Below are 16,708 nucleotides of genomic sequence, written 5' to 3'. Positions count from 1 at the left end.
CAATACTAGGTGTGCACAGGATACAATGAATATCCATGAGAGAGACTTTTACATTCCACTTCCTTCTCAGACCATTTTAAAGAAGTTACTAGTGAGCAGTGAACCGGTCAATCTAACCTGAATAATTAGTCTCTGAATAATTTAGAGACTTTTTTAAAGATAATAGCCTGTAAGCCTGCTGAACGAGAAATGCCAAAATTACATTTAACCAATGCATTACTTGGAAATTACTCATTTGAGGTAGAATATACAAAATTTGTTCAACTACAAAAAAGTGGCAAAGTTACATAATTCAATTTGAACATAGCAACCACCAAAAAAAACCCCAAAACATTGTATGATTAGAAATCTTATCACAGAAGCAAAGTGCATAAATTATAAAATAGCAACTTAAAAATTTAACAGTTCAGTCATCCCCATTTTAAGATTGGTCTAATACTTTTAACTGTAGAGAAGGAAAATGGGACCAATGTCTGCTAGCATATAAAATTACTAAAACAAATTCCCTCTCAAAAATCTAACAGACACAAACTACTGTGAAGTATATACTTTATTTAACATTCCAATAATAAGCCATATTTACATATTATATAAATGTATGAAGTCTTAATATAAAATAGGGAAAAACTGCCTTGACTTAAAGAATCAGACTCCATACAGAGTTATTTCACTTGTGGAAGACCTTCTGCTTACAAAAATTCACAATTTATATAAATTACTGTCTTCCAAATTAGATGATTTTTAATAATTCAGACAATTCTGGGACTTTACAAATAGGTGTACATAAAAACTTGAAAAAATTACAGCATTTTTCTGCGTACAATTTGTTTTGGGAAGGAAGATGGTTTTTTTCTGTTCCTTCCAAGAGCTTTTCCTGTCGCTTCTCCAGTGTTCCTCGGCTTGCTCCTCACTCTGCTGGCTGGGGTGGCCAAGGGAGAAATCAGTTTAATTTCTACTGGAGGGGGTGACCAAGGACTTTCTTTTTCTGGTATTCTGGAAAAAAAAAAAAGATATAATTCAAGTAAGAAGACATCATAATATAAACTATAATTGGCTTCCCGACACAGGAGAAGGAACCATGGCGACCACCCTTCCCAGCGCTTTCATGTTATAGGAGAGAAGTGAAGTGAAGCTTGACGTCGTAGCAGCTAATTTTCCTTTTTGATTTCGAGAGTAAAAAAAAAAAAAAATCACTCTTGAGAGCTCTCTGAATGTCTGTATGGTAGGTAATAAACACTGCTGTGTGGGAGGTGGGAGGTCTCGCCAGTACCGCTCGGCAGGCCATGGAATGTATGAGAAACAGCAACTTGCAATTATGAATATATTTTTCTAACATGTATAAAGTAGTTTTCCACATACATATAAAGCCATTTTGTTCGTAAATAGTGTTATTAGTTAATAGTCAAAGCCTCCTTAGAATAGTTTTCTAAAGTAAGGTAAAATAAATTACTTTACTGTCATGAAACTCAATGATGCCTAAGTACAACATAAAATAAAATACCATATAGAATACATTTGAAATGGGGTAATTTCCCTATGGATCAAGTTTTATTGCTATTAGTTATATAATCACAGGACTTTAAAGTCTGTAATTACTTTTACTAATAGCCACTATCCCTACTAAAGAAAAGGTGAACGTTGCACTCCCACCCCCACCCACTGCGGAAACAGACTCACTGGGCACTAAACTCCTGCTTTGAAAAGGATGGAGGGGCTTCATGCTAAAGAAATCCACCTTCCACAGTAAAATCCAACAACAACCATACAAGGAGCCCGTGCTTGCTTATAAATGCCTCTATGAATTACCCTTCTCTAATGGGCTTAATTTCTCCTTTATATCAACTCTTAAATCTCAGGTTAAGAAACAAAATACAGTGTGCTGGAAAGCCATACCTGCTTGCGGGCTTTGTTCTGTCCGCCCGGGTCCTTTTGGCCTCCTTCTGCCCCACAGCACTGTCTTCCTAGGAGGGAAACATTTAAAAAGATAAACCTTAAGTAATTAAACATCTGAAATTTAAATTTACTATTCGGAGTGAAGTTGGATAGGCAAACAATGCTGATGAATTCAAACTCAACACATCCCAAACGAACTCAAATTCCTTAGTAGAAAACTTGGTCATCTGGCACAGCTTTTTATTCCTCATCCTCACACATTCAGCTCATCCAAGTCTCCTGTTTCATTTTTACATTTTATTTATTAATTTTGTAGAGAGAGAAAGGGGGAGAGAAACACTGATTTGTTGTTCCATGTATTTATACATCATTGGCTCATACCTGTATGTGCCACAACCGGGGATCGAACCTGCAACCTTGGCGTACTGAGACAGTGCTCTGACCAACTGAGCTACTGGATAGGGCTGACAGCTTCATTGTTTTGGATGCTTCCATTGTTCACTGCCCTTCTGTTCCCAACTCCCTTCTAAATCTAAACAATATGCACAGTACTATTCGCTAGTGTGCAAATGGAGCCCACCCCTCCCAGGCACTGTCATGCTTCTATGCCTCTGCACCAGCTGTTTCCTCTGCCAGGAATGCCTGTCTCCTTTACCTTCTGTCTAAGAGTTCTGGGGTATAAATTATTCTTATCATGCTACAAAATAATTATGTTTTTGCTTCTTTAATTAATCTGAGCTCCTAAAAGACAAGAAATTTGCCTGAATTATTTCTGTGTAACTGTGTTCTCATATAGCAGCTGGCTAATGGCAGAGAATTTAAAAATGCTTGTGAATCCATGTTGGTCAATAAGGGTCTCATAGTTCATAGTTAATCTCTGAACTCTTTTTATTTTAGGGCTGTGTGCAATTAGGTGAGAGAATCAATTTTGAAAACTAGACTCTTCAAGTCTAGTCTATGAATAACATTCCAGGAGTTCAGAGACCTACATTTTAAATAAACACATCCAGATAACTGATGAGACACCAGAATTTAAAACTTACTCCCCAATTGGTAATTTAAACTTCAGCTGCCTGATAGTAATACACCATGAGTAACATACCACACAAACCTATTTTAAAATATAGGACGTCTCAAAAGTATAGACAAGGCAATTTCAGACTAACATGTCTGCTCTTTTCTAAAAAGTTTACTTAGGAACACTGCTTCAAAAACAAAAAACAAGCACGTTTCAACAAGCATACAAATTAAATCCTGCATTTCTTACCAGTTCACATGCTAGGCTGGGCGGACTGGCCATGTTCTTCCGCCTGGTCCTCAGAGCAGGCGGTGAGAGCACAAATGGAGATGATAAATCTGAAACTAGTTCTTTCAGCTGTTCAGGAGCTTCTAGTTTTTTAGCTAAAACAAAACAAAGAACACTGCATTTATATCACTTTCTATAACATGTACATTAGAAAAAAAAGGCTTGAAACAAATGATGTACATCAGAAAAATGTAAACAAGCCTGGTCTGTGGTGGCACAGTAGCTAAAGCATCGACCTGGAACACTGAGGTCACCAGTTCGAAACCCTGGGCTTGTCCAGTCAAGGCACATATGGGAGTTGATGCTTCCTGCTCCTCCCCCTTCTTTGCCTTCTTTCTCCCTCTTCCCCCCAAAATGAATAAAATCTTAAAAAAGCGGGGGGGGGGGGAACATCCCCAAACATGAAAAACACTAGTATAACAAACAACATGATACCCATGAGATATATGACAGGAAAAATCCTTACATAATTAGGATAATTATTCAGGAATAGTTAATGCTTCAAAACTAAATAATGTCATATTATAAAAATAGGATTTCAAGTATGTAGATACAAAACAGTATTATTATACTAGTTTCAATCTTTACTGCTCTTCAACAGTCTGAGGAGGGAAACATCCATCTCATACATAACCGAAGGACTAGTTTGCCTCACTAATTCCTACTGTTTCAAAGACATTTTATTTATAAAAAGTAATGTTATTTACAAGGAGACTCAAACCTTTCCCTCCAGCTCATGGGGAACAACAAAGTCCACAGCGTTAAAAAAAAAGTAAGCAAAAACATTGGTATAGAAAAAATAAGCTCATAGGAAGCTATTCCAGATAAATAAAAACGGTTTAATTTAGAATTGCTTTAGAATATGGAATTTAAAACATCTATCATAGACTTGGTCTTGGGCTTTGTTCTGCCCACAGGGCTTCTGTCTGAATGGCAGTCAGCAATGTCACTGTAGAGAGGCATGGAGTGGCTGGGCCAGCCTGCCAGAGATTAAACCCCAGCCTCTAGACCTCCTAGCTGTGGGACCCAAGGTAAGTTAATGAGACCTCTCTGTGCCTCAGTGTCTGTGAAATGGGATCAAGTTATTGCGAAGATTAAAGGATTAAGAACAATGTGTGGCATGCGGTAAGTGCTTTATAGATGATTGCCTTTGTCATATTTCAAGAATATAACTAACAAATCTTGAAATAAAATGACTAAGTTATAGTTAAATGTTAGTTCACTTACTGGGATAATCAAGAGTTCTATAAGGTGTTGAATTCTTTTAAAACATACGATTCTTTTTTTTTTTTTTTTTGTATTTTTCTGAAGCTGGAAATGGGGAGAGACAGTCAGACAGACTCCCGAATGCGCCCGACCGGGATCCACCTGGCACACCCACCAGGGGCAACGCTCTGCCCACCAGGGGGCGATGCTCTGCCCCTCCGGGGTGTCGCTCTCTTTGCTCCCAGCTGGTAAGCAGCAGAAATATTTGGGGTTACTGGTGATAACTTCCCACTTTTGCTATCAAAAAGCAAACATAACAATATTCTGTTTTTGAAAATGACACATTCTATTTTTCTGTCCTGTCACAGGAACAGTTTCTTTGGCTTTTCAAAGACTGACTCTTTGAAAAGGTATGTAAATACAAAAGTATATTATCATGTATAGAAAATGTTCAGCACCCGCCATTCCTTCCATATGCTTGCTGGCCAGACAAGACTTTATTATATTGTTTGGGTAGCTAATTTCCTCATCCATCTCTGTAAACTTCCTGAGTATAAATTTTGACAGTCTTGCTACTTAAGGATTAAGGAGTTCAAAAGACCTGGGTTCAGACCTAGCAATGTACTGATAAATAGCTTTCTGGAAAGGAAAAAAAAAAAAAAAAGCTATCTCTAATTTATAGTATTTGCCGATTTCTGTGGCATAAATATTCCCACCATGGCTGATTCCAAAACTCCCTGAGTTTTTATTAACTGGCCTTCACCACCCAGCAGACACCAGGTTCAGGACCCCATTGCCTATTCCCTGGGTGTTGCAGGTGCTCCGTCTCACTGAACTTCCATTTCCCCTTGTGTACATGTACTTCACTGTGTTTCAGTGAGAATCAGTGATAAATGTATACCCTACTATATAGCTTCAGGCATATAATAAGTCTTTCTTAAAGGTCTGCTGACGAGAAATAGAAATGAGGAAATCTATTGAAATGTCAAAATTCCGCACTCTTTTAGCTATAAAACACATCTAAATAAAATTCTAAGAAACCTGTTTGTTTGACAGGTTTTGACTAGAGGACCAGGCCTCAGCCTCTAATGTAATGTAGATTAATTTTCTAATATAATATTTTCATATCCACTCTTCTCCGTGCCTCCGACCCTTCCCTAAAGGAGCTTTAAAACTAGAATTTAAACAGGCACAGTGGAGAGAAGTGTTAGGAGTGTAGTAACTGTAATCTCAGGGCAAAAGAAGAAAGGAAACTAACTGCATCGATGGTGGCAATTGCTTGATGACGCCATGAATACTCACAAGAACCCTGCCAGGCAGGCACTATTACCTTCATTGTAAAGATAAGAAAACAAGATTCAGAAAGGTTAAATAACTTTCTGCTCAGCTAGTAAGTGGCAGAAATGAGAGACCCCAGCCCTAAATTTCTCTTCTGCAATTCATCATCTCATACTAGGAGGTGCCTATTTCTAGCACTAGAAAATTAAAAATCAACTCAAATACCTAACCTAAGAATGTTTAAGCAGCCTGTGGCACTTAGTGAGATGAAATGCCACATAGGGACCTTATCAATGTGTATAAAACAAAAGCAAAAAAGTACAAAAACCATCACACTCAGGTTTTGAGAAAGCTCACCAAATAAGTGGGTGGGGAGAAGAATATATACACACACGCTACAGTTTGTTGGTTTAAAAAAAAAACCACAACAACTGTATACACAGCAGTGACTGGGAAGAATATGTAAGAAAATGAGGGCCCTGGCTGGGTTGCTCAGTGGACAGTGTTGTCCAGACACACCAAGGTTGCAGGTCCTGATCAGGGCACATACAAGAAGTGAGCAATGAGTGCACAGCTAAATGGAACTAAGTGGAGCAGCGAGTTGATGACCGTCCTCTCACCTCATCCATCCTCCCCTTACCTTCTCTTTCTCTCTCAAAACAACAGAAAAATTTTAAAAAAGAAAATGTAGCAGTGGTTTGTGGTCCTCTAGAAGGCTAGAGTATCTACTTTTAAATTCGACTTTTCTATGGCGGGCATGCATTATTTTTATTAGAGAAAAAGCTGCAGCAGGTGTATAGATGACCATGTAGATGACAAAGAGCAGAGCTGAAGTTCGCCATGCTACTGCATACAAAATGACTTACTTATATACATTGCCTGAGTCATGAGGAAAGTATAAAAGAATGATCTTACAGCATTCTTCCATCACTTTCACTGCTGTATTTTTTCCATTTTAACTTGAATAGAGCAGGCTAAGTAAGTTAGGTAAAATGTTGTATTTTGTCATTTCATTCTCCACCATGCAAAGCAAAGGTATAACCACATTGTTCACACCATGGAGAAACTGAAATATACACAGTACTACCAAAACCAAAGATTTGAATTTAAAAAATTGGGGGATACCCCTTACAACTACAAATCATTTTTAGGACAATAGTCAATTCCACGGCAAAGGGGCCTTTCCTAGCCATATACATAAATATAACAAATGACTGCATAAGTATAATTTTTTTTAAAGAATGGTATCATTCCTCAAAAATTCAAATATTTAAAGAGGTTTATGCAAACTGAATGTTGAATATATCAGTTCGCAGATTTCTCTCTCTCTTTTTTTTTTTTTTTTTGTGACAGAGAGGAACAGACAGACTGGAAGGGAGAGAGATGAGAAGCATCAATTCTTTGTTGCGGCACCTTAGTTTCTCAGTGATTGCTTTCATATATGTGCCTTGACCGGGGGGCTACAGCAGAGCCAGTGACCCCTTGCTCAAGCCAGCAACCTTGGGTTTAAGCTGGTGAGCCTTGCTCAAACCAGATGAGCCCACGCTCAAACTGGCGCACTCAGGGTTTTGAACCCGGGTCCTCCACATCCCAGTCTGATGCTTTATCCACTGCGCCACCGCCTTGTCGGGCAGTTTGCAGATTTTTAAATGGCTTATCTTTCTCTTGGCTTTCCTCAAGTCAGAAGCAAACTATACAGGAACACTTCTAATGTGTTTAAAAATACATGCAAAGGTTTAAAACAGTTGAAATAAAACAACCAAGTCACCACGTTAAGTCCTGAGCTCTTTTGCTGAAATTCAAATCTTAAATCACGACATGAGTACATAACCACATTTGTTTACATTACCACGTTCATCACCTTTACAAAGAACTAACCATAACGGGATCTACTCAGCTGCACAAGTGTCTGAGTCTTTTCTTCATTTTCACCATTTGACCATTTTTCTTAATTGCTTCCCTCTCTGATAAATCCCCGCAAGAATTCTTAATAGCGTAGATTGTACATCTATATGTATACTTTATGTATACCTGATTTTAAATTATTTTCACCCTTGTGAAAGAAACATCATCTCTGCTTAGAAGGTCTAAGTTGTGCCAACCCAACAGTACAGGCCTGCACTCATAAGTGGTCCTGAGAGAGGTGGCCATGTAGCCAGGCCTGTTTATGGGAAGCAGAATATGGACTTAAATATTTCTGTGTTGTAATCCATAAAATTCTGCTGTTTCCTTTAAAAACAATTTGAGATTATGGCTATCCCTTGGGGTAAGGGCCAAACACCATGACTTAAGATTAAAAATGCTCATTCTATTCAGGGAGAACCAAAATTAAGTCACTTAGGATACAAAGGCAGAATAAAGAGAAATGATACTATTCTAAAAAAAAAAAAAAGAAATAAAAAAAACCTAAGTCGAGTGCATTCTAGAATTTAAAAGGTTACAATGAATCAGGAAATTCTTGAATCTCAAACTTTAAAATATAAAAATCTTTAAATTGTACTATTAAAAAATCAAAATTGTTTTAGTAGGGGATGAAATTCCCTGTAACTACAAATCTTTAGAAAAAATAATCAATTAGAGCCTTAAATCATTCTTAGAACAATTCTGAAGCTGAAGACTGAATAAAATAAAAACTATGCTTTGAAAAGAAATAAAAGTACCTTTCTCTTTCTTTGGTCGTTTTGACACAGGAGGAGAAAATAAAAATTCATTTTCTGGTTCAGGAAAGTCTGGCAGTAAGATGGCCTTGCTAGATCTAGTCCTTGTGTTACGGGAAAATTTGGTTGAAGCAGTTTTGGCAAGTAATTTTTCTTCTCTGTCATTAGGTTCCTTGTGCATCAATTCATCTATGTGTTTTTCTGATTTTGAGCGTAATGAACGTTTCTGGCTTTGATTTTCAATCCTTTTTGTAATCTTTTTCTTAGAGCTCATCACTGTTTTAAGTTCCTCATTTGGCACTAAAACTGATTTTTCCAAAGTGGGTTTTCCAACACCAGTGTTTTCACTTTTTGCTGGGGTGTTTCTTGTAGATCTCTTTTGGATGCTGAGAGCTTTGCTCTTCTTGGGACTTTTCTCTTCCTTAATAGCCTCAGAACCCACATCTTCTGATGGAGCAACTTTTCTTGGTCTACCACGTCTCCTAGGTGTAGCAGGCATATCAAATTCTGCTTTAACAGTCAACTGGGATGAGTCAAGTTTAGAGTCTTCTCGAAAATCTGATGCCCTAATGTCTCTCCTTTGAACCCTTTTACTATGCTCAATAGGCAGCTGCTGTTCACTGGACCTTCCATCTTGTTCATGTCCTATATCCTCAGAAGTTTCTAAATTTGTACGTCTCAGTATTTTAGTACTTCTGCTAGGACTTGCTACTTTCTTAACTTTTAGATCATTTACAATTTCAACACGTTCCTGATTTTCTACAGATATTTTCATTCTCTTAGGAGTCTTTTTTGAAACAGATGAAAGCTTAACATCTTTTCTAAAAGAAGTTCCCATGGTTGCTGGTTCTGAGAGCTGAAATGATCTCAAACTTCTCAATTTCCTACCTGGAGTAACCTGTGATTCATGTTCCACAGAATTAATATTCTCTAATATGTCTTGATTAATGTCTTTCTTTCTTCTTCCTCTCTTTGGAGTAACAGAATTTTGAGGTATTTCCTGGTTCTGAGACATTCCTTTGACATTAGAAAAGGCACTTTCAGAAGCCTCTGAAATTTCTTTTGTTTTTCTGCTTTTCTTTGTAACTGAAAACCCTAGCCTCTCAGGAGTAGCAATGACTGCTGAGTCTTCTTGTTGCACTGATTTGACATCCGGGCTCTGGACATGCCATCTTCTTGTTCGAATTCTAGATGGAATCATGTCATTAACCTGGCTAACATTTATAGTCACTGTACTTGTTTCCTGAACAGTCTTAAACGTCGATTTGACTAACTTTGTGGAACGTATTACCTTTTGGCTTATTAAAGGTATGTTTTCATGAATGGACGGTTCCTTTGTATCTGAAGTAATTTCTTTACTTCTTGTGTCTTTAATTACATCTAGTAAATTTTCAGCAATTGCAACTTTAATTGGTTCAGGCACATATGGTAATGTCTCTATCTTTTGTGACTCTTGATCAGGCATATCTGCAACGTGTCCACAATTACCATTTTCCCCAGTGTATACATGTTTTGACTCAGTTGCTGTGTGAGCTGCTTTAGCTAACACATTAGATACTGTAGCATCACCCGTTTCAAGTTCTTCTTCACCTTCCAATATCAAGGTAAAGTTGCTCTGAGCCACAAACAGTTCCCCATCTACTTCAGAAATGTCTCCGCACTCAGCAGAGTCTTTATTATCATCAGGTAAGTCACAAAACTGTTGTTCTATGGTCTCAAAATTATATTGAAGCTTAAGAGTTCCTGAGGGATACTCATTAAATGAGAGATCCTTACTCTCTTGTTCTGAATCTTCAACTTCAAGCTTTTTATTTTCAATCACCTAAAATGAGTTAAAGGTATGAGACTGGTTAGAGAATTTTAATATATGTATTTATTTTAACCTAAAAAACAATGTTTTAAAATGACCATCTCATCCTTGGTGTAGGAATTTTAGTATAAACTACATTTGACATGGCATATACTTAAGGGTTTACTTTATAAAATATCCACTTAAGCAATCAGACTTTCTCAGTCAAAATAACTAGACCGAAAAAGACTTAAGAGATTCTGAATGGAATTAAACATCCACATTTCCCTGGCTAAAACAGACAGTCTTAACAGAACCCTGAAAATTACTACGATGCTCACAGTTGTGAGAAGCATTAAGGACTTACTCTAGTCTCACCCAAGGAAAAAATTAACCGGAGAAAAACAACACCCAAACTTCCTAATCACACTTTTCTAAACAGCATGATCCCCATAAGGTTGAAGAAGAAGTCACCTACATAAGCTCCCTTGGGCTAGACTCAATCCTCTTCCCTTTGCTGGGGCTGCATAAACCATGAAATTCCTAAGGCTTTCAAGTTCAGTACCTCTCCTGCAAGGGTTTGGTGGAAGAAGGAATGGTCCTTGCATTTACCTTTTGGTAAGGGAAGGGGAGAAAAAGGAGGAGGTAGAAAGTAACAGAGAGATCTCCTGACCAAGAAGATAGAACATTGCCACCCACCTAGACAATGACATTTTCCCACGCCCCAAACATTCAATGAGATGAAAGATTGGAAATAACCAGAAATGAGGATTCCCACTTATACCATGCCCAGAGTTTTTAAGCTTCCCAGCTAAAGGAGTAGGGACTTGATCCATCTATTTCACAGTGAGAATACTCATGAAAATAAATATGGACAACTATGACATTTTTATGAGTTAAGAAACTTTCAAAATACTAGACAAAATTTCTGTAAACGTCACAGTTGGTTTTCCCTCATTTCAAATTCATTTATCATATAAAAATTGCCTGTTGAGGATGAGAACTGGTAGAATTTTTAGAAACCATAAGTCAACGTATAGGAGTTCAACCTCAATCAGGTGACTAACATTCTCCCACAAGTATGCATGGGATAAAAATTCTATTTAACAATATTCAATTATTTTCAAATATATGCTCTGAATAGTTGCAATGTCATACTTGTCTCTGGAGTAGCCAGTATATTTTTTCTAATGGCTAAACCTTTCATTTGAACCAGATATTAAGCAAAAATTAAAATTGTTAAAACACTGACTTCTTTATGATAGCCTTTTTGTTTTTGGTTAAGAAAGACAATTTCTTAAAAGATGTATTTTTATATCCCACAAAGTTATTTATACACTTTTTAAACACAGATTTTTACAAAGAGGTACTTATATATCAATAAAATAAATGACTACATTAGGTTGAACTATGGTTTAAAACCTAATTAATAAAAAACAAAGATTGACAGAATGAAAAAATTAATTTTTTTTACATGAACTTCTTGAGTATCAGGCGAATCGTCAAAAATTCGAGGCTTTTCTTCTGCTAAGTGGATACTTTCTTTTAATATATCAACTTCTATATCATCATCTTCTTTTAAATTCGCTGCTGTTTTCTGGTCAAGCCTATGTTCAGAGACAATAGGACTTTCAGAGATACTGAGCCCAGAGCTTCCACTATCACCAAGAACATCGGCCACAGCTGAAAGAAAAATGTTTTAAGTTGAAAAAAATGATATATACACTATTTAGGAAGCAACAGAGGAAAAAAAGGGCACACTGCATTTAAGAATATTTTCTTGACAAACTATTTATTATATTGCTTTTTAAGATGTTAAAGGGGAAAAGCCCAGGGGGATTTACACACTAATCCTGTTTCTTCAGGATCCAGTTATTCAGCTTAAATAATACATGTGCTTTCCACAAAGATAAAAAACATTAGATAAATTACATATTTAAAAATGACATTGTTTTTTCTCAACTGGAATATAAATGTTTACACTTATTGTGAAACATCAACATGATCAACACTTTGAGGAGCTCAGGTATTTGCTCCTTATTATGCTAGCCTGAAATGACGACGTTCACCAGGTTAATGGCAAACTGTACAGAACAGAACCACACGAGGGAGGCAATCTGGCTATGACCTGCTGGGAGACAGGTATCTCTCTCAGCAGAAAGCACCCAAATGGCCATAAATATACTTCACCACTTAATACTTGGGGGTAGGCTCATTAAAAATAAATTCCTGGCCCTGGCCAGTTTGCTCAGTGGTAGAGCGTCGGCCTGGCGTGCAGGAGTCCCGGGTTCGATTCCCGGCCAAGGCACACAGGAGAGGCGCCCATCTGCTTCTCCACCCCTCCCCCTCTCCTTCCTCTCTGTCTCTCTCTTCTCCTCCCGCAGCCAAGGCTCCACTGGAGCAAAGTTGGCCCGGGCGCTGGGGATGGCTCTATGGCCTCTGCCTCAGGTGCTAGAATGGCTCTGGTTGCAGCAGAGCAATGCCCCCTGGTGGGCATGCCGGGTGGATTCCGGTCAGTCGGTTGGTCGGGCGCATGCGGGAGTCTGACTGCCTCCCCGTTTCCAACTTCAGAAAAATACAAAAAAAGTAAAAAATAAATAAATTCCTCCTTTCACTTTCCTCTTTGCCAAAATTTTATGTCATTAGAACTTGCAGGCCATCTTTGGATTTAAGAGTTTGTAAATGACACAAAACTTTAAATTAAAAATCCTTTAGTGTCTAACAAAAATCAATATAAAGATTTAAAATAAAAAGACCAACTAGAAAAAAGCATTTTTACACATTTAATAGATAATGGGATTAGTATCCCTAATATACAATGACTGCTTATAAACAAAATGAAAAGCTTTTCACCTGTCAGTTGACAAAGAGGAATGGGAAAATACACACTTTCCCCCAATCACCAGTGTATGAAAGCATAAACAATCTTCATTGGAGAAAACAAATGAAATATTAATAATAATCTGTGCCTTCCTTAACCTGGCAAGTCCTTCCTTAACCCGGCAAGTCTATGTTTAGGATTCTACTTAATAGAAACACTGCCACAGAACGTGCAAAGATATGTACATATAAGAATATTGCCTGACCAGGCTGAGGCGCAGAGGACCCAGGTTTGAAACCCCCACATCGCTGGCTTGAGTGCGGGCTCATCGGCTTAAATGTGGGCTCACCAGCTTGAGCATAGGGTCGATGGCTTGAGTGTGGGATCATAGACATGACCCCATGGTTGTTGGCTTGAGCAAGGGGTCACTCGCTCTGAGGAACCCCCCACCCTGCCCATCAAGGCACATTATGAGAAAGCAGTCAATGAATAACTAAGATGCCGCAAGGAAGAATTGATGCTTTTCATCTCTCCCCCTTTCTGTCCCTATCTGTCCCTGTCTCTGTCACACACACAAAAAAGAATATCGACTTCAGGAATGAAAGAACAAAATGAAAATGGTGATCAGCCTAAATGTTCAATAGTTAAGCATGTCACAGAACATCTATACTATTATAACCATTAAAAAGGACAAAGTTAATCTAAACTAATGACAAGGAAAAATGTCGAACATATTAGGTGGAAAAAAATTATTTTGATAATAATTGGTAATAATTTATATCACTGAGCTTTTAACATTTAAAGCTCTTAATATTTTATAGATAAGCAGATGTACAGCCTGGTCTTATACACAGTAAGTGCAGACCTGGGTTATGAACCCAACCACTCTGGTTCAAGCACCTCTTCTCTGGCTACCAAACTTACACCTCACACCTCTCCTTTCAACATATGGGGGGAAATATACATAGAAAAAAATTTCAGAAAAAAGACACTTTAAGTTATTGACAGTAGATTCTTTAAATAGGGTTATGGGAATTTTTATTTTACATGTCAGACTATTTTCTCTTGGTTATTTTACAATAAACACACTACATTCCTAACTGGGGGGAGGGAGGTGGAAACAGGTCTATTCAAGCCTGTTCTAAGTAAGCCCTATTTGCAATGATGAGCAAAAGGGTATAATAAAGAGCATGTGCTCTAATGTCAGAGAGCACCAACACCACAACATAGTAGTATGGCCCAACTAAAATGCTTGGACAAGTTCTGGACACAGGCAGCCCTCCTGGGAACTCACCAAGGAAAATGTATCTTCCTCATCTCGGTATAGCCAGGCACTGATAGGAAGCACTCAAAAAGCAATTTGGATTAAAAAGAAAAAAAAATTAATTCCATATATTTGTTAATTTCCCTGGAGTAAATTCAGCCATTTGTTGACTGATTTTTCTCTCTCTTTCTTCTTTTTTTGAGAGAAACAGGCAGAGGAAGGGAGGGAGATGAGAAGCATCAATTTGTAATTGCATCATTTTAGTTGTTTATTGATTGCTTCTGATATGTACCTTGACTGAGGGTGGGGGAGGCCCCAAGCCAGTGACCTTGGGGTTTTGAACCTGGGACCTCAGCTTTCCTGGTCAATGTTCTATCCACTGTGCCAAAACAGGTCAGGTTATGATTATTTTCTAATAATAAAAAGCCAATCTTGGTCTTAAATGATCACAAACAGAATATAAAGGAAGTTGCCCTGTATAGACACGAGTCCCAGAAGATCAAGAAACAGGTATGCAGTCTGGTAATCTACTTTGCTCTTCTTTGATGTAATGAAGGAAAGTATGTCCACAAAAACTACTGTAAGATTTCCACTGTTAGGATCATGCAGTGCCTTATAATCAACCCACTGTTGTGATAGCTGATAACACCTCCAGACACCAAACACACCAGCAATAAAAGGTTGAGAGAATAAAAATCTAGATAATAGATTCCTTTGTTCTAAGACTAGAACTCTTTATTCAGAACACTAAAATGAAATAATTCTAGAGTCAAAATAGTACATTTACTGTTACCTGTTTGACTTGAAGAGGTGCAGGTTTCAACTGATACTTCGTCTGAAACTGGTACCTTGGACTTTGGGGTGAGAGTTTGCCTTTATAAACAGAAAAAAAAATCCTTTAGAGCATGAGACGATCCCATCTATGCTAACATGCTTTAACTCTACTCCCTCTCCTACTTGTCACTTTGCTGATGAAAACCAAGGATTAGATAAATTAATATTAGGCAAGTTCATTTTGAATAGCACTATAAAATTTACAGGTGAAGTTAGAAACAAGTATTACTATATTTGTTTTTCCCATTTTCTAAATATTTTCTTTGCTGGCAATATGGTATGGCCTTAAACTACAAGCACCTGTACAATCATTTTTAAATGTTGGCCAGTATAAATTACACTTATGCCAATTTTTAAATAACCTGTGACCACACTTTCTAATAAGCCTATCAAATATTATGGACTATTTCCTATCTCCTCAGAAGCAGGCTCAGTATTTTACTGCTAATGGTAAAGAGCATGATAAATGACTGAGAACGGAGCCCCATGGGACCTGACTAATCCACATCCTAAGTTAAGTTCTGGAAATATGCTGATAAGAGTCCTTCCTGTTCTAAGCTGGCCTTTCCCCCAAATCCATCTAAACCACACTGATTTTTAAAAATGGGAAATAAAGTTCTAGAAAAAGCATGTATATAGACTATAAGCAACTTAAAGATACATCTGTAAATCTCAATCACAATGTATAGTAAGAAGAACCAACAACTAAATTAGTTTATATTTACAAAGGAACTAGCTTGCCCAGACAGAATATCCAACCTAGTTTATCACCGATGACCACAAAGTTTTCTGTCACGTAACTGTTAAAAGTATCGATCAAACCCACTGCAAGAAATGTTTTTATTAAATTAAAAAAATAAAATAAAAAGCCTGACCAGGTGGTGGTGCAGTGATAGAGCACTGGACTTGGACGCCGAGGACCCAGGTTTGAAACCCTGAGGTCACCAGCTTGAGTGCAGGCTCATCTGGTTTGAGCAAGGTTCACCAGTCCTGAGCCCAAGATTGCTGGCTTGAGCAAGGGGTCACTCGGTCTACTGTAGCCCCCCCGATCAAGGCACATATGAGAAAGCAGTCAATGAACAACTAAGGTGTTGCAATGAAGAACTGATACTTCTCATCTCTCTCCCTGCCTGCCTGCCTGTCCCTTGATCTCTGTCACCAAAAAAGAAAAACACAAAAAAATCCCCAGAAACCTGTATAATTATGTTACTGTCACCCCAATAAATTTAATTTTAAAAAAAAGGAAAAAAAAACAAAAACAGAATAAATCAACATGGATAATTCTTTCATATTATTTTCTCCCACTTTTTCCAAGAAAGCCTGGCAAAGATTCCAGCTAATTAGGATCTCTCACAAAAGAAGCGTATGATTTAGTTTACTGAATGAGAGGTGACTACTATGATACTGATTTCTGTGAGTGGTTTATGAAGTCACTCTCAGGATTTATAAAGTAAACCATTAACAATGTCTTAAAAGATATTTTATGTGGGTTAAGCTTAGTAAATTATTCTTACTATTACTTAATTGAAGCTGCCAACTTTTTTGGTATCCTCTATAATGGTGTTACTGTCATTAATAATGCTGATGTGAAACATATCCAGTCTTGCAATTTGTGTCAAAGGTGAAATTAATTACTCCACTGATTACTAGTTCAACTAAC

The 16,708-nt window shown here is 37.5% G+C and overlaps 1 protein-coding gene across 2 annotated transcripts in view; it reads right to left on the bottom strand.

Annotated features, from left to right (window-relative positions):
- Window positions 1–532: 532 nt before the first annotated feature.
- The window catches only part of AHCTF1 (AT-hook containing transcription factor 1), a 77,722-nt gene continuing 61,546 nt past the window's right edge, over window positions 533–16,708 (bottom strand). For both annotated transcript variants that reach the window (XM_066381554.1, XM_066381564.1), the window contains exons 31-36: window positions 15,008–15,087; window positions 11,604–11,812; window positions 8,344–10,162; window positions 3,161–3,294; window positions 1,894–1,961; window positions 533–993 (exon numbers count right to left, since the gene is read on the bottom strand). In XM_066381554.1, the coding sequence (XP_066237651.1) occupies window positions 801–993; window positions 1,894–1,961; window positions 3,161–3,294; window positions 8,344–10,162; window positions 11,604–11,812; window positions 15,008–15,087 (2,503 nt within the window). In that variant the 3' untranslated portion in view covers window positions 533–800. The remainder of the gene's footprint in view (window positions 994–1,893; window positions 1,962–3,160; window positions 3,295–8,343; window positions 10,163–11,603; window positions 11,813–15,007; window positions 15,088–16,708) is intronic.

Source organism: Saccopteryx leptura, chromosome 1, assembly GCF_036850995.1.
Source record: "Saccopteryx leptura isolate mSacLep1 chromosome 1, mSacLep1_pri_phased_curated, whole genome shotgun sequence".
NCBI classification, from domain to species: Eukaryota; Metazoa; Chordata; class Mammalia; order Chiroptera; family Emballonuridae; genus Saccopteryx; species Saccopteryx leptura.
Note: the sequence above shows the minus strand (reverse complement) of the source record. Positions and strands in the feature narration are given on the sequence as shown.